Source organism: Sander vitreus, chromosome 8, assembly GCF_031162955.1.
Source record: "Sander vitreus isolate 19-12246 chromosome 8, sanVit1, whole genome shotgun sequence".
Lineage (NCBI taxonomy): Eukaryota > Metazoa > Chordata > Actinopteri > Perciformes > Percidae > Sander > Sander vitreus.
In genome coordinates, this window is record NC_135862.1 from 16,728,155 (window position 1) to 16,753,701 (window position 25,547).

At 40.1% G+C, this 25,547-nt stretch overlaps 2 protein-coding genes across 4 annotated transcripts; one reads left to right on the plus strand and one right to left on the minus strand.

Annotated features, from left to right (window-relative positions):
• Positions 1-111: 111 nt before the first annotated feature.
• Positions 112-11,735, minus strand: kcnc1b (potassium voltage-gated channel, Shaw-related subfamily, member 1b). 3 transcript variants are annotated; one of them, XM_078257174.1, is made up of 4 exons: positions 11,169-11,735; positions 6,059-6,974; positions 5,250-5,423; positions 112-1,486 (listed from the first exon to the last, which is right to left on the minus strand). In XM_078257174.1, the coding sequence occupies exons 1-4, from the start codon at positions 11,733-11,735 to the stop codon at positions 1,377-1,379; spliced, it is 1,767 nt and encodes a 588-aa protein (XP_078113300.1). In that variant the 3' UTR covers positions 112-1,376. The 3 variants fall into 3 exon arrangements, with proteins under 3 accessions (XP_078113300.1, XP_078113298.1, XP_078113301.1); XM_078257172.1 differs by lacking the exon at positions 112-1,486 and adding an exon at positions 3,956-4,095; XM_078257175.1 differs by lacking the exons at positions 112-1,486; positions 5,250-5,423 and adding an exon at positions 3,956-4,120 and having other exon boundaries at positions 6,081-6,974.
• Positions 11,736-13,968: 2,233 nt separating this feature from the next.
• On the plus strand, positions 13,969-24,139 carry LOC144522254 (CD81 antigen-like). The gene is made up of 8 exons (XM_078257199.1): positions 13,969-14,175; positions 15,830-15,944; positions 20,732-20,829; positions 20,935-21,009; positions 21,119-21,232; positions 21,336-21,434; positions 22,940-23,023; positions 23,167-24,139. Exons 1-8 carry the CDS (start codon positions 14,110-14,112, stop codon positions 23,230-23,232), a joined length of 717 nt encoding a protein of 238 aa, XP_078113325.1. The 5' UTR covers positions 13,969-14,109; the 3' UTR covers positions 23,233-24,139.
• The last annotated feature ends 1,408 nt before the right edge of the window (positions 24,140-25,547 follow it).

The following is a 25,547-nucleotide window of genomic DNA, read 5'->3' on the forward strand; positions in this document are numbered from 1 at the left end:
AATGCAAGGTGTTCAAAACACACACTCTCAAGTCTCACTAAACGGCACAGTAGTTGCCTCTTAGTTGTGTTATTGATCCATTTAATAACAGCTGCTGTTATTGTTCCGTGTCGGACAACGATTAGCACACTGTCCCCCCATTTGTTCTCAGCTCTATTGGCAGATTCAGATCTGCTGTACCTGATCTGTAACAGATCTCAGTAGGTTGTTGGCAGTGTGTTTGCAGTTGTTTGGTAAAAAGGTGGTCCCTTTTCACTACTTATCCACACAAAAATGAAGCTGTTCTCTGTACTCAATGGCCTTCCTCTAGGTTTTTAATTAAGTATGCTCATTGCTTGCCTTTAGAAACTGATCTGTATGGGGGTCCTTATTGTATCTTTGTGCTTTTTGAGTACCTAACTGACTTGTTTTCAATGGCTGGTGAATGATGACTAATGTCAAATAAAATGTACATTAATTCATCATGTTGGTTAAGCTATACTCCTGAATGGTAAGAAGAATTTGCATAACAGAGGCACTTGTCCAGTATGTGTGTTATGTTTTGGCAATGGTTAGTATTGCATACTATGCCAATTTGCATGTGTGCAGGAATTAAAACGTACTACAGAATAATTATGAATGTCTGAGCTGGTATATGAGTCAATGTATTTTATATATAATCTGTCTTTGTTAATCAAAGTGTAGCTGCATATAAAGCTATATCAACATTTAATGAATGTTAAATATCTAGTATTCCTTTCTGAATAACCTCATTTAAGATTTGAATCACCAAACAATGATTTACTCTTAACAGCACACTTTGCCATTTTAATGCCTCATTAAGTAAGAGTTAAGGTAAGAGTGGTGTTTCCTTTTTTTTCCCTTTTTTTTTTAAGTATGACCTTTTTTCATTTTTTTGCGGATGTTTTCTCTCTGATGCCTGAAAAAATATCAAAGGAATGTTAAAGGTTCAGTGGTGCAAAACAGTGCAAAAGTCTACAAAGATGTGACGGTGACAGTGCAAAGTTAACAATTTGTTTTTAACTGTTAAGTCTGGCTGACAGGTGAGAGATTTTTTGCTGGGTGATTAAAATCGGAGCAACATTTTTTTTTCTTTCAACAGAAGAAGCACACATATATTTGATGATCATTCAAAAACATTGGTACACAAAACATTGGCACACAAAAAAAGCGTATTTACAGCACTGGCACACACCAAAAATAGGCACACAAATTACAACACAGTAACCAGTCACAGATACTGAGCTACATAAGGCTTGACAACAAAACTTCCTCAGTGCTACATCTATGCTGAGTTTGTGATGTACAGGTTGTCACTGTCCCACACACCCATTTAAAAAGACTAAGGAATACACACAACAATGTTTACAGCACTATCAGGTGGGTGATGGGCCATTATGGGTCATACACATAGTGGTTGGGACACCATGGTTCATAACACAAACTGACTCTGTTGGTTGTCTGCTCCGGTGCTGTCGCTGGGTCTCTATAAACATATAAAAAAACAATAACAAAAATAAATTATTACACAAATTATGTATAATGGTGGAAATGATGGCGATGATGGATACCTCTGCGAGAGATGAGACATGACACAAGCTTGGAGAGTAAAGAAAATGTGCTCCGTTAGTTCCTCATGGTAAACGACAGGTTTACCATGTATTTCCCATGCTTAGCCAAGGCATCAGACAACGGTGTACTGTCTGTGTGCAGAGGTTAGACTCTGAGTCGGTTAATAAACATGCCCAGTCATGCTTCGTTTAACAGGTTGATGTACAGTAGTTCAGTCATTGTCATGCGTTTGTATACTTTGCGTCATGCTCTCACAGTCACCTTGTATGTTATGCTCTCTTTGACCCGGACACAGGTAAACAGAGGGTCAAACAGCAGTTGAAAGCACTAGCTGTGAGCCAGTGGGAAAGGAAAGTTGTATGTATGCATGTGCTGTTGAATAAAAACGGAGTCTAAATGCTCGTTGTGTATAAAATTTATTTCATGCAAGGACTTGTATTTACATATATTATATAATACTTTTCTGTTGCATAAATGGAAAATACATGCATTTACCTTTCCCCCCAAGTAGACCCCTATCCCATGCTGTGTCGTATTGTACTTTTTTTTCACTTAATTTGCATGAGCATATAATTCACCTGCATCTCTACATCAATTCTTCACAAGGTTTTTTTTTCTTAAATATATAACGTCCATTAATTACCACAAGAGACATGACTCAAAATGTAAAACTCTGCTCATTCAGAATAAAGACAAAACGTAGATGAGTTGCTATACTTATATCTTCTTCTAGAAATCACCCTTTTCTGATTGGTCAACATAACATTTGTTAAAGTGCCCTGAAAAAATTGTGCATAATTATTGGGACAGCATCAATACATTTAACAGTAACGGTATTGATGTTTTAAATCAATAGACATACATACTGCCGTGGTCATCGTGACATTTCTAGTAACTCAATCTATTTTGGCTCTGTAGAGTTGCCTGGTCCCCTTTAATAATTTGTGCTTTATCATACAAAACTTTTTTTGAGATAGGGACTATAAAGTTCGTTATTTTTTCTGCTTGGAGCTCTGTATCCCCCTAAGGGTTAGATCCTAGTATGTGTTAGCTGATGTAACAATAATAACCAATTTACTGTGATTAAGAGTACGAGGGTGGTGCAAAAGGTACAAGGTGCACCCTATAAAATAAAGCTTTTGTTACACTGTTATGAGCATGGTATAAACGTTATAAAGTGTTTTGATGCTACACTGGGAGCACTTATGTAATATTTTAATTTATTACTTGTTTTTCCTTTGACTCACCAGGTATGAAGGCACCGTTGTTTTATAATTCATGAGCCTTGCCTTAATTTAGGCATCACAGCAGTAATAGAAGTTGCTGAAGACTACGGATACTGTTTAAAAACTAATAACTACCAGTAAATATATCTGTATAAAACTATTTATGCTCATAACAGCATTAGTTGGCTTTATGACATATTGTTCAAGTCAAATCACGCTATTTTAGTTGGAGGCCCCAGTCAAATGAATACAAGAAAATCAATATATGAATTTGGGGAAAGGCAAAGAATGGCGGCTACATAAAAATCTCTGCTATGACTGAGTCTCTTCTAAAGCTGTCTCAAAATGCATTAAAAATGACAAAGCTTTAAAAGCTTTTGAAAGAAAAAAAATATTTTCTTTTCTTACAGGTACTGCGATACAGTTAGCTTCTTCTTGAACATAATTTATCATGCAGTGCATGCAAATGAACACAACAGTTTTAGTTCTGTTGACATTAAATGTATTCATCACTGGTATCATAGGAATTGTCACCATCTTCATATTGCATTGAACATCATGTTCAATTTTTTTTTTTTTTAATGGGCACAGTTACCATTGACCCTCGTTTGGATTGGATCCAAACGAGATTGGATCTACTTTGCAACATACAAAGCACTTAAGAGGATTTCCCTTAACAGCTAGCAATGGTACCTTTTGGATATGTTTCAGAGCCATGTATTGGTAATGTCCAGAATATTATTAGCAGGGGTTACATCTTATGAAAGTTTCTTTCACAAAATTGTAAAAAGCAGATGAGATAAAAGTTATTGGCAGAAGAATATGCGAGATCAAAAGCAACAGAGCAACAGGCAATGATGTAAAGGGAAAGAGTGAGTTTAGCCTGTGGTAGAAATAGAACAGTGCTTTGTCTGCAACTGAGGTGACCAATGCAGAGTGGCAAGTGTCAATGTTTTCTAGTCTAGGATATGATGACACACCCAAGGAGAACACTTGGGTAAGCTTGAGTATAAGACACAGTTAAGATACAGTTTTCCAGAAAAAGAATGAAATAAAAATGAAAAAAACAAGAGTGAAGACAAGTGTAAAAACAAAATTTGACAGGTAAGAAGTGTGGACTGGCCTTCCAATGGCATTGTGTCTGCTACTCAACCATGCTACATAATGGATGGGATGGGGGAATGTGAGTGCTGCATTAGACAAGGTGGGCTGCAGGGCAGGGCGGACACTGAGGACACTCCAGAGGCATCCCCGCTCATGCCAGACATGCTGTTAAGGCTCCAAGGCTTTTCATAACCTTCAGTTGAAAAACAGAGAACGTTCTGAGTACACTGCAGCACTGAATCCATAACAAATGTTTTGGTTGTTCCTCACTGGTAATACTACACCTGTTGCTTTCTTGTTTTTGTCTCCAAAGAAACAGGTCAACACAGACTTTGAGACAGATTATTCTCCATGCATTGAGTGTATCAGGAGTACAGCAGCATGCACCGGGTGGTACTGGAATGGTTTGGAGTATAACACTACAAAAGACTTGAAAAGGTAGGCACCTCAGGCAGGGAATGTATTCTCAGCTACAGGTAGAATTTCATACTCTACGCTATTAACTGTTGATATGCTGGCTGCACTCACAGACTAACGTCACTTTCTTAGAAGAATGATTTGTAGATTAATACTAAATAAATAAAATAAACACAAAGGCTTTAACCCTGGTATTAAAGTGTAGAAATCACTAAATTAGAATTTGGCTCTATATAACATTAATAATAATATTTGACATTAGACTTCCTCCATTTGTGTTGTGCTCCTTCACCATACTGATAGCACCCCTCAGCAAGACACTTCATGCACTGTTGTGGTCAAGAGCAATGTACTCATAAGTCAGGGTCCTGCATGGTATTTATCATTAGAACACAAATACATACGTGGTACACACGTAGCACATAAATATTTTCTTAGGCATGTAAGACAACACATTCTAGACCATATAAATCTTGAAAATAGCTTTCTTACTGGTAAATAAATAGGGGTATTACATTATGCATGGTATCAAAAAATATATTATGTAGATGTGGACAATTATTATTGACATTTGTGGTGATTGTGCTTGGCTTTAACAGATGTTAGTGTGACTTGAAATATATGCTAATCCCAAAGGGATGATTGAGGAGAAGCAGCTGCTTTGAAAGTGTGTAATAAGAGGTTTGTTGTGTGTGTGTGTGTGTGTGTGTGTGTGTGTGTGTGTGTGTGTGTGTGTGTGTGTGTGTGTGTGTGTGTGTGTGTGTGTGTGTGTGTGTGTGTGTGTGTGTGTGTGTGTGTGTGTGTTGTGTGCCTGTGAAAAACTGAGGCATAACACTCAGCAAAGAGGGAAAAAAGAGGGAGTCCTGTCTCTACCGTCTACAGGGTGTCAGTGTCTTACAGGGGCCTGTGATTGGCTGTTACTGTACGTACCCCTCCTCACTCTGCCCCCTGTGTGGTTGGGGCGTTCAGCAGTGGTGACTAGGAAGCAGGGCCGCTCTCTCTCGCTGGGGCTGAAGATTTCCTCTGGAGATATGGCCTGGTCTATATGAGGGCAATCTTCGTTGGCCAGCGCTGCGTTAGCTGCTTCACCGTTTAGCTTGGAATCTTATAAGAAAACAACAAAGAAAAGAAATCTGGTTTCATATACTAGCTTTTATTAGAATTTAAGTGCCACATTTTTAATCTATCTTCAGTTTTCACGTTCTACTAGCTGGATGCACACAGGGTTTAACAAGTGCAATAATACGGTTTGGCTGCTGTCTATTGTTTGCTTTGCGCGCTGTTGTTCTATATGTTTTCAAGCACAAATTGTATCAGGTCACTTTATATTTGCTCTAGTGCCGCCAAAGGAATTCAAGAGGAAATCAAGTGACTCCTGCGTCTACTTGCATGTTCTTAACATCACAAATACATGATTATTACAGACTCTCAGTAAGTCTTAAGAGAGAGGAGGAGTGAATCACTCCATTAAGAAGTGCAAAATCAATAGCTTAAGATTACTCACAGTCTGCCTCAAAACCTCTATTCTCCTATTCAGAGTAAAACGTGCTTTTCATCACATATGTTATTGATTGTTTTCCGTGGGAAACTCATTTGTTTAATCTCATGCCTGAATCATTAGCTGATTAAAGTGTGGGAACAGACAAACAATGAGAAATCTGGTGATGTGGCTGCTTCAGGAGGACCGAGAAGTGATGAGACAACAGTTTATCAGAGTATACATCATCTTTCTTTCTTACCTTGAAACTTTATCTCGAAAACGTCGTCATGGGGTATGGGGCTTGGTTGTTGGGAGCTCATGCTTGACTTACAGAAGTTTGGAGAACCTGGTTGGGGTGCCCGAGGGATATGCTTATTCTTTTTCTTTGGTAGTTTCTGTTTTGCCATGGCCAGAGAGTAATACATTCCAAAGTTGTTGACAATCACAGGGACGGGCATGGCGATGGTCAGCACACCTGCCAGGGCACACAGGGCTCCGACCAACATACCAGAGGTCGTCTGAGGGTACATGTCTCCATAGCCGAGGGTCGTCATGGTCACCACAGCCCACCAGAATCCAATCGGGATGTTCTTGAAGTGTGTGTGCTCACTGGCTCGAGGGTCGTTGGGGTTAGCTCCAATCCGTTCAGCGTAGTAGATCATAGTAGCAAAGATGAGGACACCGAGGGCGAGGAAGATGATGAGAAGCAGGAACTCGTTGGTGCTGGCCCTCAATGTGTGACCCAGCACCCTCAGTCCCACAAAGTGACGGGTCAGCTTGAAGATACGCAGGATCCGCACAAAGCGGACAACCCTCAGAAAACCCAGCACGTCCTTAGCTGCCTTGGAGGAGAGCCCGCTGAGGCCAACCTCCAGGTAGAAGGGCAGGATGGCCACAAAGTCGATGATGTTCAGGGCGTTCCGAATGAAGTCACATTTATTCGGGCAGAAAGTTATTCGCATTAGAAATTCAAAAGTGAACCACACCACACACACGCCTTCAATGTAGGTGAGGTAGAGCGCAGTCTCAGTCTCCTGGTAGGTGCGCACCACTGTGACGTTGTCCACCACCTCCACCTCTGTGCGGTTGATGATGGGGTTGAAGGCCTCGTGGGTCTCCAGACAGAAGGTGGTGATGGACACCAGAATGAAGAACAGCGAGGCCAAAGCAACCCACTGAGCAGGAAATATATATATAGGGTGCAGAAGCAAAAATAGAGGGGAGAGAGGAGGGGGAAGAAGGACAGAGAGGAGCACAGTAATTCATGCAATGTAATCAAGCTCAACACCCAGCAGCCATTCTTAGCACGACACAATGCAATTCAATCTATTATCAGAGACAGTGCCGTCTGGTTTGACAGTGACAGTGGCATTGACACACTCTCTCACTCCCCCCTTCCTCACTCTCGCTCTCTACGTGTCTTGATTCAAAAGCGTCACTGTATAAGTGACAATCAATGCGAGCCGGCTGTTCTTGCTTCTCTTCCCACTGCTGTATCTCCAAGGTCATGGCATTTTCAAGGATACATTAGAATTACTAAGAGCCAGCAGCAGGATACGGGACATTAAACCACATGACCAAATTAGCTGGGGCTTTTCCCTTCAGCACCATCCCTACAATAGGTTTTCCCTATTCAAGATCATACTATCCCTGATGATCAACTCTTGGGAATTGTAGTGAGCTGAGAGGCTTGCTGAGCTGATGACAGACGTGTATGAGAAACCTATATTTTCCTTAATTGCAAATGTGTACTTTAGCCTTCATTATGTATTGATTAGATGATCCCATTTCATCACATTTAGGCTCTGATATGTCTTATGCATACTACATGGGTGTAACAGATACAGTTTTCTCTACTGGGTATTGATTGTAACCCTGTCCTAATGTTATCCTGCTCTGATGATACTGTGCTGGTTTACAGTATTTGTTTGCTGTAGTTGGAATGGTAAAACACTACTATATCTTCAATGGTAATCGGAGGCCAATAGATCAGAGGTGGTGGACAAAGATTCAGACAGGAAGAGTGGATAGGTACTTTGTTTGTTTGTTCATGCTTGAAGATGTCTTCATAAGAGTAAGTGAGGCTCTGTAGTGCTGCTCAAACTAATGCACAGCCTTGTTAAGTAGCAGGGAGGTGTAGCATCAGGGAGAAGGCTAGTTGGAGCGGGGCATGTCTAGGCATGAGAGCATCTTAAATATTTATTTCACTAAGCAAAGTAAACACACCGTCTTAGTCAGAGTTAAGTCCATTCACAGTTTGTCAGTAAGGCAGGCATGCATCACCAATGGGAAACAGGCCCTCATCATAACATCTCATCACTGGCAATTCATTGCATTGCGCTGAGGAAATCACTGCTGCTCTAAATGTCTGCTTCTTATCCATGTTAGTGTGGCAGTCTGGAGGGAAACTGTGCATTAGCAGAGACAACAGCACACTGACTCCTTTTCTGTCAGCAGGGCTGTCCTCTGTTCAGAGAGACGACTCATACTGAGCAAAGAGGACACACATCAGTTTGGATGAAGATGGAGACTCATTGCAATTTACACACTTTAATATGGCATGTGAATGGCTTTTTTTTATTCTCTTTAAATTCAGTACAGAATGTCCATCTTTTTTAAACATACAAATAGAGTGTGGACTAAAAGAACACTTTGCATTTTAATGCAATCAGATACAAAATGTCCCTTTGTCAAGCTAATGTTAAGCTTTTGTTGTTACAGTGTAAGAGAGATTGTCATTTTTGAGGCATTAGTACAGTATATGTGATGTTGTATTGGATTACATAATATTGTTGTTTTGTCCACCCCCTCTACAGTATGTATTATACAAAATAACAAGTACACCCTAGAATATAATCCAATCCAATTCAACCACACTGAAAACTACTATTGCAAAAAATAACAGATTGGAATGAACAGCAAATGCTGGATTACCAACTGGGCAAAGCGGGGGAACTGCCCTGGGGCTCCCGGACCTTCAGGGGTCCCAAAAGATTTATTGTCAGCTGCTTGGTGCTTATTTTATTAATTGCATGGTGCATATTCCTGAATAAGTTTAACTAAATCACTTCAAATAGGTTATTTACACACAGCCCATTTCCTAGTGAGTTAATCCGACCCTGTCAACACCTCATCAGTATGAAGAGATATTTGAGGTCATTGACAGTGGATCTGAAACGATAAGTCAATCGATTAGTTCAACAAAAAATGAATTAACAACAATTTTGTCAACTGTCTCTACATAATAACGTTGATAATTATTGCAGATTTTCTTAGTTTTCTATAATTGTAAACTGAATCTCTTTGGCTTTTGGATTTTTGGACTGACAAAAAACAAGCTGTGTGAATATGTCAACATGAGTTTTAGAAAGTTGTGATGGGCATTTTTCCTTATTCAATTAATCGAGAAAATATTTGTCAGATATCTCAATGATGAACAAAATCCTAATTGACAGGTGCTCTTGTCATTTTGTCCCGCGTATGAATGCCCATTAGCAAGAGAATTGGTAAAGAATCATCAGCTTTAGTGCGATAAGGCCTCGTTCTTACAAGCTACTTTCATGCCTCCTGACACACTGGCTCGCTCAGTCCTCTGAACATCCCACCCTTCAAACTGTTAAACAAACACTGCATCTAATCAGACCGCCTTTCAGTAAATGATGTGCCTATGTGACAGTTGGTAACAGTGTGGCCTGGAGAGAGGATGACAGGCGAAGATCGTTTGCTCCTTATTGGCTGAATCTCACTGTTGCTGGCAAACCACAGGCCTACAGTGCTATGCATTGACAAGGGTTTCCACTGATATATCCACTGTGAATAGAGTCTGTAATTAACTCTGATGCTCACATCTAATTAATCTTCTTGCCAGTCTTGGTGGAGCTCTGTCAATCTTCGCTCTGTGCTTTGTCTTGCTCACTGCTAAATGTGGGACACATCTGAGGAGTTTTCTGCTTTGGGAAATGTCCCTGCATGCAGAAGGTGAAATTTGAAAGAAGTGTGCATGTGTGTGTTGGTTAAACCACTTTCACTAATGCTTGCTGTAAAAGTGAGAACATGTCAATACAGTTTACACTTGCTGGAAGGGGCCTGGTAACTAATTACACCAATTAGTGTTACAGCTGGTCAAAAAAGAACAAATCAGAAGGTGTAAATTCATTTCATTGGCACCATTAAAAGGCATTACGCCCAGATGGAAAAGTGCCCATAACAAAGACCAAAAATGTCACCTCGAACAGCACCTCAATTTTTGTCTGGAGGTCTGCCACTAAAATCCTGGTGGTGCCAAAGATCTGGTTTCCTATGTGTATCTGACCTATTAAACCAAAGTGCCAGCCTACTCATGGATTCTTGTGTACTGAAAATATCAATCCAAAGACGGATGGCAGTAATGATTTACATGTAAATGATTTTGACATATGAGGTCTTTGGTTGCTTTGTTTTACAGTCACGTCGCTGCTGTGGCGACCCCTGGGAGGGCAATTTCAAGGTAATCAAAAGCCTCTTTAAACCTCCCATAGCCATCAATCTTTGTTTCACCATCAAGGGGCAAAGGCAGATACATTTACAACTAAATTCCTGTTCATGCAGCTTTGACTGTTTCATACCAGCAATGAAACATGTGTGTTTTTAGCTGATATTGTGCCCACGATTATTACTACTGAGGTTTCAGATCTTAAGTTAAATAAGAAGAACAAAACCATTGCAAACATCTTAGACTTTAACACGTTGAATTACCAAGAGGGGAAGATATGAAAAGAAAGATATGCCAAACAAAGGGAGTTTTTTTGGATTGACACTTTAAATATCAGCCTATGGGCCTCAACAAGGATTCATTATGTTATGCTGTAGGCCAAGATGTTTTCCTAAGTTCTAAGTAGAATTTGGGGCTATGGTTTATGATGGCCCTTGACTGATACCCCTCCAATGCCTTTTGTTCTTTTTTTGTTTTGAGATGCTTGTTTTTCTTATAGCTAGAATCTCTGATTAATGATGGCTCAAGACTGATCCCTCTCAAAGCCATATTTACTATGTGATTGATGTGATCCGATTATATAGGTTTTTTCACTGTGTTCCACCTCTTTTTGTATTTTATAAGTGTGGCTTCCATTTGTATACCTCATGATACTCAATTCAGTACTACAGTCCCCAAGAGGTGGAGCTTCTCCCATCAGGATGTGCACAGGTGTTGGAATTTTTACCTGCCTGTCCATTGTTGAATCATGTAGCTATGCTCTCATGAAGGTCTGTTAGACCGAAAGCTCAAAATAAAGTGAAATACTGCATATATCTATATATAGGGCCTATATAGATATAAGTGTGCAGATATCCCTTCTATCAGTTTAAACATCTTAGACTTAAAAGCAACTCACCCTTGCATATTTAGTGGAGTAAGGGTCCTCAAACAGAGCCCAGACATGTTTCTGCCACCGGCTCCACAGGCTTCCACTCCTGGCATCATGAGTGTCTCCCTGTGCCAGCCTCCTTGTCATTTCATCCACATCGTCCTCGGCAGCATGCTCCAGCTCCGGCTCCGCATCATCGTTCACCAGGTCTAACAGGCCCCCCCCGCCGAAACTATCAAGGGCCTCCTCTGCCTCCCGGTGCTGACGATAGGTCATCCAGCAGCATGGCTCCACGTCTGTCTCATCAATGCCCCAGAAGGCCAGTTCCTCCTCATAGAGGGGTCCGCAGACATCAGCCGGGCAGTGCAGTTTACCTGTCCTGTAGTAATTGAGGATGTGTGCAAACACGCCAGGGTGGCGGTCGAAGAAAAATTCCTCAATCTTGGCATCATAGTCAAAGTGGTTGGGTGCATCAGGCTCGGCCAACCAGGACAAGCGAGTGCCAGGTAGAGTGCGCAGGGTGCTGCGGTATGTCTGATGTCTGATCCCTCCCACGTTTATCACAATGCGATCCTTGTCGTCGCTCAGGCCCATTGCGTCCCTTAGGCATTTCTCCAATAAGTTCCCTTCATCGCAAAGGCAAGTCTAGGCGCCCCGTGCAACCATGCACAGCAGTGATTACACTGAAGGAAATAATTACATAAAGGAAGCAGCGCACAAAACAACCTGTCGTTTATCACCAACTATGAAAGAAATCGGGGCTGCTTGACACGCAGTAGGCTACATTCACTCTAAACTCTGTGTTTTCAACAAGCACCTGGCATGCAACTGGAGGATCATTAACGCTTATAGCTGCCAGACTCACTGGAGGGTATCTAATCGAAATCCAAAATGATTGCAGCCAATGGCATTACATTAGGAATGGACGTCACATCGTCTGTAAATCCAAGATGTCGTGATAAAGGGACAAACGCTGACAAATTCCCCCACCCGACAGCAGAATAAATCCAGCTCATTGGACTCCCAAGTTGCGGTAATTGATCAGATCAGTCCTGAGTAGGTTTGTGACTTTCACAGCAAGGTGACTGCGGTGGTGCTGAGCGGACAGCGCCTGTCCGGCAGCTCCTGATGGAGACTCGGCGCTGCTTTCACTCCCTCCTCTGTTGCTGCCTACAGACTCACCTACTTCACACCGACGCTCAGCCCGCTCCCTCTCTGCGTTTAACGACACACTGTGCAGCAGCTCTTTGTCTCAGCACAGAGATGCTCTCCTGTTCAGGAACTTTCCCTTACCTTCATGCATAGCTGAGAAGAAAACACACACAGTCTATTTGAAGGGAGGAACATGCTGTTTTCGGAGCTGCGTAGTTAAAGAAAAAGAAAGCCGGAGATGAAAGGGGGGCAAACCTCCTCAAAAAACGCCCAAACTGCCTGTTATTCACACCGTGCCCAGCTCTCCTCTCAGATCAGATGGAGCATGCGCAGTGGACCCTGCATGTGTTAAAACACGCTGTCAAGTTCTCAATTTAAAGCTGTTGAAATTGTCATCGGTGCACATTTTTCATCACTTAACGTCGTCGCTGGGAGGGTTATGGTCGGTTAGCAGCTGTAACACATTTCATTCTAAATGTGTTGTTCACACACACACACACACACACACACACACACACACACACACACACACACACACACACACACACCACTGACATCAGTTCACTGATCTATGCTGTTCCAAAATGGACTTTTTTTAATTGCACATTTGAATATGTGGGTTTGCACCCAAAATGTTTTGTTTTTTTAATGGCACATGAATGTGTTTGTTTAATGCAGTTTAAATGTTATGTGGCTGTATAAGCAACTGTGTTTTAAAATTAAAATTGATGATAAATTGCTATTTCCCTTTGCAGTTTGACTGGCTCATTGTACCTGAAACAGCTGGCCCATTTTACCTGAAACTGCTCATGCAAAAACAGTTGGCACAGCTGATGTTTCAAGAACTGTAGGGCCTAAATAATTATATTTTATTACATAATTTCAACACAAAATTATCAAAAACAGTCATTATTAATCATAAAAACACATGGAAAAGGTATATATGGTATTGTATTATTGTCCCAAACGATTTACCAAAAAGTGGTCCAATTTAGCTGATATAACCCTACCATCAGAAAGAGTCTGATCATATACCTTCTTACAGCTCCGTGATTCACGGATGTAAGATTCGTTGACGCTCTGTAGCCTAGATGCATGTGTTGCTGCACTCACTGTGGAGATATTTTGAAACAAAAAGTTGAGAGAATTATTTTTATTATTTTTGCTGCGCTTTATCTGTAGGCTATAATACCCCCCTCCTGTGTTTAATGTACCAACAGAGGGCGCCATTGCTCACTTTTTTGTTCCCCTTTATGTTGTCGGCTATGTTTGTAATATAGAAAATTAGGCCATAAACTTTTAGTTTTTGGTGCAGATGAAGGATTTCTTAACATTGCCATTTTTATAGCTTATTTTGTACATTTTCTCATGTAAAATAAAACGTAGGCCTATACTAAACATGATTTACTATTACAAGATAAAAGGGGATTGTAGGCCTACTTACTTAATTCCTTCCTTTCTTTTTTCTACTCCTTTACCTCAGAAAAAACATGGGTGTTTCTGTACTACATTTCATCTGACCATAGCCTAACCCATTTTTAAACTTGTAGAGGAAGTGGGGCTCTCTATGTTCGCTCTTGCGGATGGGGAGCTTGTTGTTCCCTCAGCCTTCTTCTTCTCCTGTCCGCTTCACTTGGTGGGCAGTTCTCCGTCTCGGTTTTCATTCTGGATTATAAAGGAGGAGTTTGCAGCATAGAGGCGCCTATACCCCAACTGGCCTGATAGAGTCTGGCAGAGACTGTATGATCCGGGACAGTAACTGACCTCACATAGTGTTTGATTTGGGCAAAAGGACGAGCTGATAAAATCTGGCAACATGGTTGTTGCGGGCTGCACGAAATGCATTAAATATATGTTATTTTTCTTTAATTTTATTTTCTGGGTGAGTTGAACATATATTTTACTCTGAAGTTGCTTTTGAATGTGCCTTTGCTTTTTGAGTAGCCTAACTCCTGTTTTCTTAAAACGTTCTCTCTTGTTGTTTGATATAAGAGGCTGCATGTTTGCACATCTGTGTAGCTCAAGGCTTAAAGTTAATGATAAATCCTGCACAGTTTTCCCGCCCTGCTGTATTAATTACGCTGTTCTGCCATTGAGAGGAGAGCAGCATCACAGCACACTAAACCTTGTCAAGGCAGGAGTTGAAATGCTCTTCATCAACAGTTATTTTCTGCATGGCCGAGCACCAGTGCAAGGTGGCTGAGGGAGCACTTCAGACTGGGTGGGCTTCAGTCTCCTCACTGGGATAATACTGTGTTTTTCCTCCAGCATGTCTCTCACATCTGCTTTAGATCTATCATTTCATTGAATTAACTTGTGTTCATATTAATCAAATACTCCAGACAGGAAGGTCTGATTTCTAAAGTTGTTTCTGATGGAAAACTGAACAGAATTGTCCCACCTGAATGATTTCTTGTTTTTTCAAGGAGTCTGGTTCTCCGCAGATCAAACACACATAAAAAGGGAGAGAGAGAGAGATTGAACAGGGCTAATATAGTTTCTGGGGGAGGGGAAAGCTGTTTTCTCTCTGACATTTCCTTTGTTCCTACCTGGTCACCAGACTTTGAACATTTAAAGAGCTCAGGAAACACCTAATCTGATGGTGCATTTTTTATTATTCATTTGTTTTACATTCACCCTTCAAAGGGAATTGACTGTCTTGTTTTCTGAAAAGTTATTTCAGTAATACTTGCCACAGTAGTTCCAGCTGTCTGCATTTTGCACTTCATTGCATCATATCAGACTTCCTGCAGATGTGCCGTCCACTTTACGTGTACACCCATGGCCTTGCACAGTCAGAATGGATCTCTACTTGTTTGTGAATTCCCATTTAGTCACCTTTTTTTAGATAAGTCACCACATCCTGAACACTCCGCACTTGATGGAGTGTTTCCTCTGTTGGTTTTGCCTGTCATTGTGAAAAGTTTTGCTATTTTTCATGTTGAGGATTTTGTTTCCTGTTTCTTGGAGAACAATAGAGTGCAGTCATGGCACTAAATGTGCAGATATCTTAATATAAACACTGGCATAGAAAAAAGAGCGTCCGCATGTGAACAATAAGTTGCATTAATCCTTCAGTAGTTATGCTCATTAGCTTTTACATGATAACACTTTAAACAGGGTATTTCTGCTTTAGTATATAGAGGAGAGATAAAGGGAGACAAAGTTGAACAACAAAGTTCTTGAGTTGGTTTTAAACAATGTAGTGAGGACGTGGTCTGTGCCGTAGGTCACTGAGGTGTCAGGATGTCCTTTCATCCCTACAGGACAGCGGACAGTTCACAGCCAACAGAGAGACATTAGCAGGAAGGTTTGGACGCTGATTTGATCTCAGGAGAGTCGGGCTTTGTGCACTCTCTCTTGATGGGTCTTTTTTAAAAGTCTTAAAAATTGATAACTAAAGGTTTGTTTTAATATTCATGGTAACATCTCTCTTGAATATCCAACATTTTAAATGACTCTGATCCTCCCTGGGATTCACCAAAGTAAAGAAACATGAAAGAAAAATAATTAAAAGCCTTTTCTCTTTGCGACAGCTGGCCGGAGGTGTGATCTTAGGAGTGGCTCTGTGGCTGCGCCATGACAGTAAAACCAGCAACCTCCTCATACTCCAGTTTGAAGGCCAGCAGGCACCAAGCACCTTCTATATCAGTGAGTATACACCATCAACAGTAGAGCTTCACAATCACACCATACATTGTTTGAAAGTGGACTTGAAAACTAGTTCCCCGTTTTTATGATTACTGTACATCACTGGATTCATTTTTCATAGTTGGGAAAGCTGTTCATATTTCACGCCTCAGTGCTAAATGTTCATTGAGTGTAGTGGCCTCATTTTGGGTATTTTGACAAAATACAGCATACAGCAATATAGTACAATCAACTACAGCAAAACAACAAACTATGGGCGCAAGAAAATACCATAAACGTCAACTCCTCTTAACAGAGATAGACTATAGTCTTCACAAAATAAGTATTTATTTCAGGGCTACTAATTTGTTCTTGTTAATTTAGCCTTCTGTAAGTTGCTTGGTCATCATCTTGTGTCCCAACATTTCTTCACAAGCGTACGTCTGTGAGTTATTATTCTCCTTGTACTCCTTGATTATTCTGTCCTCATTCCTTGTTCTCCACATGACAAGAAACTCACTGTTAACAGAGTGATGAGTTAACTAAAATTCACAGAAAATACATACCTGTCTTTCACACTCAGCTGGAACCATATGGATCCAGAAATAGTAGGAGCAGTGTGACCTCTGAGAAAAGATCAGGAAACAGGACCTGCGTAAATCCGCAGCGTGACTTAAGAGTGGTACAGCCGGCCTCTACACCTCAATGTTTTTACTAAGCTGTCACTCTGATGACCACATACTATAGGTGATGTTCGCTAACACAGATAAATATTCATGTTTATGACTTTAGCCAGGTTCTTTCAAGAGAGAGGCCAGATGTTTCAGACAGATTTTGAGACATACTGTATGTGGACTGTGATTGGTCTTTGAGCATGGTGCACAAATAAAGCCATTTTTTTTTATCCACAGGGATTTCCAGGAGTTTTGTATTAATGCAGTGCAGCATGCTCTCTATATGTCTTTGTAAAAGTATTGCAAAGATTCAGGAATATGTGTTTCAAGTTTTGCTCACTGCATGAACTGAAGTCATAAATCATGTCTCCTTCCCTGCCCTCAGCAAACCACAGATTGGCCCTAAAACCTACAATACATGATGAATATTTAAATATTTCAAAGGTCCGTCATCTCGGCTTGTTGTGGTTGTGAACTCTAGTGAGCCCATTCATTTACATTTGGGCTCCTGCTGCTCCCCCATACTTACCCCTCAGTAAGTATACAGAGCGAATGCGAGCCCATGCTTTTTATAGAGGAATGGCACACTCGTGATTTTAAAGGCAGTGCGGCAAGAGAGGCCCACCCAAGCGAGATCAAGGGACGGTTTCTTTTTTTTTTTACCCTCCCTTGAACATACGCCCTTACATAATTCAAATAACCTTGTACATCTGCACATTACCCTTCAAATTAGAGTTTAGAGTGGATGTTTTTAGCATGCTGGCACACCAAAGTGGTATTTATGTAAGGCTGAAAATACACAATATCCTGCCTTTTAACCGGCGCCTGAAATCATAATTGGTGGCAGTTGTCAGTAGTCTGGTCTGGTTAGTGCTCCAGCCTCTCATACTGTAGGAGATACAGTAAATATGAATGTTCAGTTGCTTTACACTGTTTGTATAATGCAGAGCCTTGGCCTGAATGGCTTTTCTGCATTATTTCATACAGTAGCTGAAAGATATAAACAAGAAGGTTGCATTTTGGCTAAGCAGGCCATGAAGGAAGGATTTGATAAAAATGTGTATATCTTTGTACCCAAAGGAACCCTCATAGCTACTGAAACCTGCTCTGTTGATACTTTAACTGCTATGTCCTTTTTCCCAAAAATTTCTCCCAAACATCTCCCTCATGAAAATGGCTATAAACAATGCTCCGTGTTTCTTTAAGAAAGATGTTTATTAAAGTTCAAACCAAAGACGTACACTGGGGCTTCAGCAGCTCTGATTCTCTCTCACTTCAACTGAAAATCAAACTGCTTTCATATTCTGCACGTCATCTAACACTTCAACCGATTTCTACTCTTTAACTGACATTTAATGGAATAGTTCAACATTTGGGTAAATGTGCTTATTTGCTTTCTTGACGAGAGTTTAAGATAAATATGAAGCTACAGCTTATCTTAGGTTTAGCATAAAGACTGAAAACAGGGGGAATCAGCTCTGGCTCTGTCCAAAGGTGTCACAATCTGCCTACCAGCACCTCTAAAGCTCATTAATTAACATGTTACATCTTGTTGGTTTAATCTGTACAAAAGTGTAAAAACAACAGGTTGTGAGCTCTTGAAGACCTGGTAGGCAGGTTTTGTTACAGCAGCTTTGGAAAAAACAAATCCAGCTGTTTTCTGTTTTCAGTACACATGCTAAGCTAATTGGCTACTTGCTCCAGCTTCATATTTAGCGTACAGACATGAGAGTGGCATCAATCTTCTTTTCTAACTTTTGGCAAGATAGTGAATAAACAATAAACCATCTATTACTTTAAACTGCTGTCACTGCTTACAGACAAGTGACACTTCAAGTATTTACAGTGCCCACTCTTCAATCATCTTTAAATGGTGAATCATTTTGAAGCTACTGTAAGGTGGGCTACAAACATATTGGGTAATTTAGTATATTTACTGCAGCAGGTCAAATGTTCTCTCTGCCCCTTTTGTTCCAACTCTTTCTGTTAACAAGATGACAGGAGGAAATGTTTATATGGAGCCTTTTTTTAATAATTAATCCTCATCTCTTTATCCATTCACACACAAAATGATTGGGTTCATCTCGGTTTATTGGTGTCATACTCCGACAGTGTGAACATGACTTCCCAGCTCTTTTTAAAGATACTGGATGCGAAAAGTCCAAGTGGGGCTTTTCGCTTGTCTTCCCCTCCCCTTTTCCCCCTCTAGAGATTACACTGGGAGACAATAAATAAATGAACTTCCCTGGTGGTATAAAATTGCCCGTCTCCCTTAAAGTTTCAATAGCCTTCAAACCTCAAAGGGTGTTGTCATAGTAATGGAAGGCAGTGGAAATAATGCCTGCTTCGCCGCATTGCTGGGTTACTGGCCATGGTAGCCGTTTCTCACTACAACAAAAGCCTGAAAGAGAGGAGGGGGAATAAAGGAGAAGGGTGTTGAGTTGAGACAGACAGAGAAAAAGAGAGTGTATATGTAAGTATGGGGAAAGATAGTGCGTGATATATGAGGTACAGTGTGAGGTGTTGGGGGCCTTGTCTTTTACCCGGTCTGTCTGTCATTTTTAGATCGCTGTGTCAGGCCAGAGCCTATGTGTGTTTTGTTCGTGTGTGAGTAAGAATAGAAAACCCAGAAACAGACTCCCAGGCCATCTTCCTAACAGCAGTGGTGTATAAAAGTATTCACCTCCTTTACTTAAGTAAAAGTACCAGTACACTACTTTACACACTGTCACGTAGTTTATTTCTGTGGTTCTGACTCTATGGTTGGGAATGAAAGGTATCTCGATTATTTAAATAAAATCATTTGAGAAGTGAAGAGTGGAAATCTCTATTTGGTGGAACTGCTAACAACCTCAGATATCTCTGAAACATGACAATGAGCCCCAACTAGCCTTTTTGTAAGGGGCCAAAAATGTTTGGGAGCCACTGGTCTATCTCTAACAATGTATTTTATAATTGTATTTTATAAGCTTATTGTGTGTTTAATCATGTAAAAACCTAATCTGAAAAATACTCAAGTTATGTAAAAGTACCTCAACATTGTGATTGAGTAAATGTATTTGGTTATCTTCCACCAGTGGCTCCCAAACGAATTTTACTTTTAAGGAGTTTTAGTGTTGGAGTTGGGAGGTCGCTGTGGATCTGCTGAGGTTATGAGAATGGATTGAAGTCATTAAATTATTCCAAAACAAACTGTAGCTTCTCTGAAATCTCCTTCATGCAATATTGATTTTATTAACTCCTCCCGTTGGAACGGAGCCACTCAACCTCTAACCTCTAACCTCCACTGCACCAACCCTTCCTGATGGAAAGAAAAAGGCCTACTAATACAGGCTACACATTTATTGCTGACATTTTGAGAAACAGCAGCTGACAAAAAACTCACCTTAAGGTCCATTCAGTAGCTCCAATAGCCAGTAATTAATGCCTTCATGTCACCTTTGTACTCTAAATTAAACTCACCATACAGCTAGTACAATATTTATTTACTTCATTCTGGGTCCTGAATGTTTTCCTTTCAGCTACGTTAAACATAATCCAGACCTGTACTGTAATTGGAGCTTCATTGCTGTCCATTGATCTGCACTGTAGCCTGTTGCACACTCCTGTTTGCCATTGCAAGTCAAGAAAACTGTATTGTTGTTATCACTATGGATAATGGCCAAAAATTTATTTCTTTTAAAGATGAATACATTGCTCAAGCTCTCAGTCAGTACTCTCAGTTCTAGACTCATATATCAGTTTAATCACACAAAGATGTGGTGTCTGTGTATTCACATGGTTCCCCGTGTTTCCTGGGTAAGGATAATGCTCTGGGTCAGGGGTCAGTAAGAGGGGGTTTTGTGGGGGGAGGGGGAGGGGCACTTCCTGGCCTGACAGCTGAACAGATTCAGCTTTCTCTCAGGATCTGGGGTTTGTTTATCTCCAGGATGTCAATAATGTCATGTCATCCTACAGGGAAGGCAAGAGAAACATGCAGGAAGTCCATTAGCAAACAGTATATGAATCAATGAATTAAGTCACTGCTCTGACACTGCTGCCCCCTGGTGGTGCTGAGGACACAACACCTCCAAACTACATTTCTTTAAATTGTCATGTACAATTAACAGATTCCTGTTGTCTCTGTGTTTACAGGTGTGTACATACTGATAGCTGTTGGGGCTGTGATGATGCTCGTGGGCTTCCTCGGTTGTTACGGTGCCATTCAAGAATCTCAGTGCCTGTTGGGAACAGTGAGTATCTCTCTTTTTTTACTTCTATCAGGAACTCTTTTTCTGTTACTGATACTTTAAGTTTGTTTGAATAAATTAATAATTTACCTTATTTTCTTTCTTTAGTTCTTCTTCTTTTTGGTGATCCTCTTTGCCTGTGAAGTGGCTGCAGCAATGTGGGGTTTCATGAACAGGGACACAGTAAGCAACAAAAACACAAGCCTGCCACTGAATGTTTGATGTTTGCATTGATTTTCCACCTCTGCTCCAGTGAACCTGCTCTGTTTGTTGTTGTGTCACTGAAACACAGATCTCCAAAGAACTGATCAATTTCTACGACTCCGCGTACATCAAAGCTGTGGACGTCTCAGGGACTCCCAATAAAGACGCTGCCATCAAGGTGCTGGAAGTCTTCCACACTACGGTACGTCATGATGCAAAATCACTTCACAGTTGTTTTGTTATGTGTGTGTAAGTGATAGAAATCTATTTTGATCATGTATTTTGTTTCTTTGTTTCCTTTTCAGCTCGACTGCTGTGGTAAAGGAGACGACACCGCTCTCTTCAAACAAGTGGTCGGCACCTTGTGTCCCAGAAAGTCTCCAGAAGATTTTCTCAAATCTCAGGTAAACACAAATTCATACTGGAATTCACATGAATGAACACAATACCTGGTTGATAAATGTTGGCAATTGTCTGCCATCCTTAAAATATATTTCAGTGGCTACAGAATAGACATAGAGAAATATATAATTTATTAGCATTTTTAGAAAGAACACACATACATTTGGGCTTTTATGAAATTCCAACTTGAAAATTGAAACACTGAACCTATTGCTAAATAAATACAGTTGAATGTTAAACTGTATTTTGATTGACCAGTGTCATGAAGAAAAGGGGGACTGGATGTCAAAAAGGAAAAAGCATGGCGACTCCAATGTTTATTAATAGTCTTTATTGTTTTTGTGATTCATTTTAATTTATAGTATAGTATGACAATATATAACTGTGAGACAATATACTAACTAGTTTGACATACAGTTTAAACAGTGATCGATAACACGTTACCATCCCAGGGAGCATTAGGCCATTGTGGACAATACTTTAAATCAATGAGCAGGACTTTTTTTGAAAATATTGGATTTGTATATAGATGTCAGACAGTGGTGTAGTCTGGTGTACTGTACTGTATATATATTGGCCAGAATCTGCCTTTGTGGGGAGGGGGGTCTGGGTGTCCTCCTCCAAGGAAGTTTTGAGCATCAACGACTTCATTTCCTGTATTCGGATACACTTTTATGCACCAATTTACAGTGGAAATATCTTTATTTAGCCTATGAGAAGAAGAAAATAACAGATGACAATTCAAAATATATAAAAAATATAATGGAAAGTATGTTGTTGCGTGTCATTGGGCATTTTTAAGTGGCTATATGGAAATCCTGGCGCTTTCCTAGTGGGTATACTGTGTATACCTGTGTATCACGTAGACTACACCACTGACATCAGATATTTAATTTACTGGATTAGCCAAAAAACAGACATCCCTGTCTCATTAGTTTATCCATTTCTCAATTAATTTTCCAGAAACTTAACTACACACCAAAACCACAGGTTTGGATCAATATGCAATACTGGGTTAAATTTACCCAATGGGCTGTTTATTATTAAGTATTATTAACAATCAGTAACACATAGATACATGTACATGTATGTATTTAAAAAGAGAACAGTTCACAAGTATTCCATATTTACTCTTGGTAATTAATCCAACAGTAATATAAAAACTAACACTGGGTGAAAACAACAAACTGTCTTGGGTGGTTTTCTACCTACAGTATGGGTAATGTTAACCCATTTTTGTGTTGGTACTCAACTAACCCAAATTACTAATACCAGCTATAAAGACTTTAATCCTTTTCGACACCTCTCTAGTATTCATGTTGCTGATACAGATTACATAATTAATAGTTCCGAATATTGCTGTCAGAAGCAGCCGATATTTAGCCCTTTGTTTTGACAGCTCTCCATTACATGTGATCCAGTACAGTGTGTGTACAGTGTGAGGGTTAAAGCATTTCTCATTTATCACTGTGGCATGGTTAACGTCTTTATTTCTGTTTCCTCCCAGAGCTGTCACGATAAACTGATTGAGCTGTTCTCGGAGAAGCTCTACCTGATTGGTCTGGCTGCGTTGGTGGTTGCTGTCATCATGGTAAGTTCAAATGTGGATATTTCACACCGCTGTGGTGTGAAAAGGCTCAAATCATGGCCGAACATTTCCCTGAACCTCAACAGCTTTTATCAGCCGTGATAAAAACATATTGAATTACGCTGTTCTGTCCTTTTTCCCTTTAGATCTTCGAGATGATCTTCACCATGGTGCTCTGTTGTGGGATCCGTAACAGCCCTGGAGTATACTAGGAGTCCAACAAGCAACATCAGCTTATAATCGAATTATTTGATTATGTGTTTCTATGCATCGGCTTCTCTTCCTTATTATTATAACACAACAAGATGGCTAGCTCTCTTTTTTATTCTAGATTAGAAAACACAACTTGTTTTTAATATTGCTATTCCATCAACACTCTTTCTTACACAATAATGTCGCTTCTCTCAGTCAGACGTTCTTTATTTATCTCACACTTCATATAACTCTTTTATACATACGGTATGTTGTGAAATATCTCTCTGAGGTCAAAATGCTGTTTCTGTGGATGTATAAATTGTAAATATACTTGTCATATGTTAATAACACTTAGGAGAGTGCCTGTATTCCCTGATTAATTGTTTGTGTTGCATCTCGCTGCAGTGTTACAGTGTTATAATATAATTTAAACAGCAGGGTTTCAGTGGTCTAATGTAATGTACTGTCTACTCTAATGATCAGGATGACGAGTTAGCCTTTGTGTTGTTCAGTCGACTGTGTGTCTCTTCTTTGTGCCTAATGAACCACCTTCATACGTTCTCTCCTTTATTAACTTGTGAAACACCCGTCTTTAAATAAATAATTATGTCTTCTTCTGCAACCTGTTTTAATAATGCTAATAAATTATGTCACCCTTCTTTTTTTTGGTGGAGCATCCATTACACCGTTGTTTCCCAACCTTTAATTGTGCTTGTGACTCCATAAGATGAAGCAATTTCTTCTTCCACGTCTATAAACTGTGATCAGTTCAATCAGAGAGAGATTTTCACTTTTTAGATTATTTCATTTGAATAACATTTAGAGGTCTGAAGAGGTACAACTGTAGTATTTTGCAAAAAAAAAGAGAGAGAGAGCAATGAATAGAGAAATGTCAAGAAAATAAAATTATTTTGTGTATCCAAATGAATAGAGTGAGTTTGAGTTTTTTCTTATTGCCTACAATCATATCGTCACCCACTAGATTCATCTTGTGACCCCTTAAGAGTCCCGGCCCCCAGGTTGTACACTGGTGTTCTTTCAGTGACATTCTTCACTGTGAGATTGTTTTAAATTTAGGACTGAGTTCGGATTTGTTTGTGATACACATACTGTACAAGCTCTCTATTCTACAGTTACATACTCAATCTGTACAACAATCTCTGTCTTCCCCCCTGATAGTTCACTTTCATTTCAAACCTTCACACAGGCCTACAGTATTTTCCATATGTAACCATAGGGGGGCAGTGTGATATCAATACCCCTCTTGCTCAATCAGCACAATTTCCCCCTGCAGCACATTTGAATACATTAAAAACTCAATTGACTTGTATTTCTGGTACTGTGGCTGCGGACACACCCAGTACACCCAGTGTTTGTTCTGCCAACAGATTTACCATCCCCTCAGAGGACACAGCTTTAAATGTAAGTTAGGTAGGTTTAAAGTGTATTCAGGACACCCCCCGAGCTCAAACATATTTACTTATTTGTTATAAATCATAAATGACACAGGGTACACAAAAGGAGACCTCTCGTTTTCTCTGTTTCTTCTTTGCTGGACTAAATATTAGAAACGCCTCTCAGTATAACACACTGCAAGTCAAAAGCAGCACAAACTGCAGCCTCCAAAATGATCTTATCACCCTACCTATCCCCCCCCCAACTCTTCCTAATTTTAAGAGAAATTATGGACAGAAAAATAAGCATTACTTCATTTACAGCAGTAAGGCATGGACAAATACAATGGATTCAAATATGCTCTATATCTGTGATTGGTGCTGACAGTACTTTTTATGAAGCACTACCATAACCCAAATCCCAAATAAGTCTATGTGGAGGTCTAACAAGAAGAAACTGACTCCATATTGACTCCTACCATCACTATGTAGGATAACATACTTTTTGGCAAACGAAAGGAATACATATTTAGCATTTAAAACATGAAATATTTCCTGATTGTGTTGTGTTGTGTTTATTAACGATGCTTTATGTCCTGTAGGCTGTTTTGCGTCTCTTTCAGTCTGAGGTGTGGGGGCCTTTAACATGTCTGTGCCCATTGTCTCATAATCTGTCCAGACCTGGTGTATTTTCTATTTGTATCTCTTTTAATGTGTATTGGGTGAATTTAAAACACAAAATGTTTTACTCTATATTATATAATTTGTAGGTTTTTAGGTAATATTAACATGTCCGTATACTTTTTGCCATGTAGTGTGGTTTCAGAGATTACCACATACAGACAATTGACTCCTGACACATGAAATAGGCAGAGCAAGCAAGGGTGTCACTCTCGCTCTCTGATGCAATCACTTTCTCTGACGCACGCACACACACT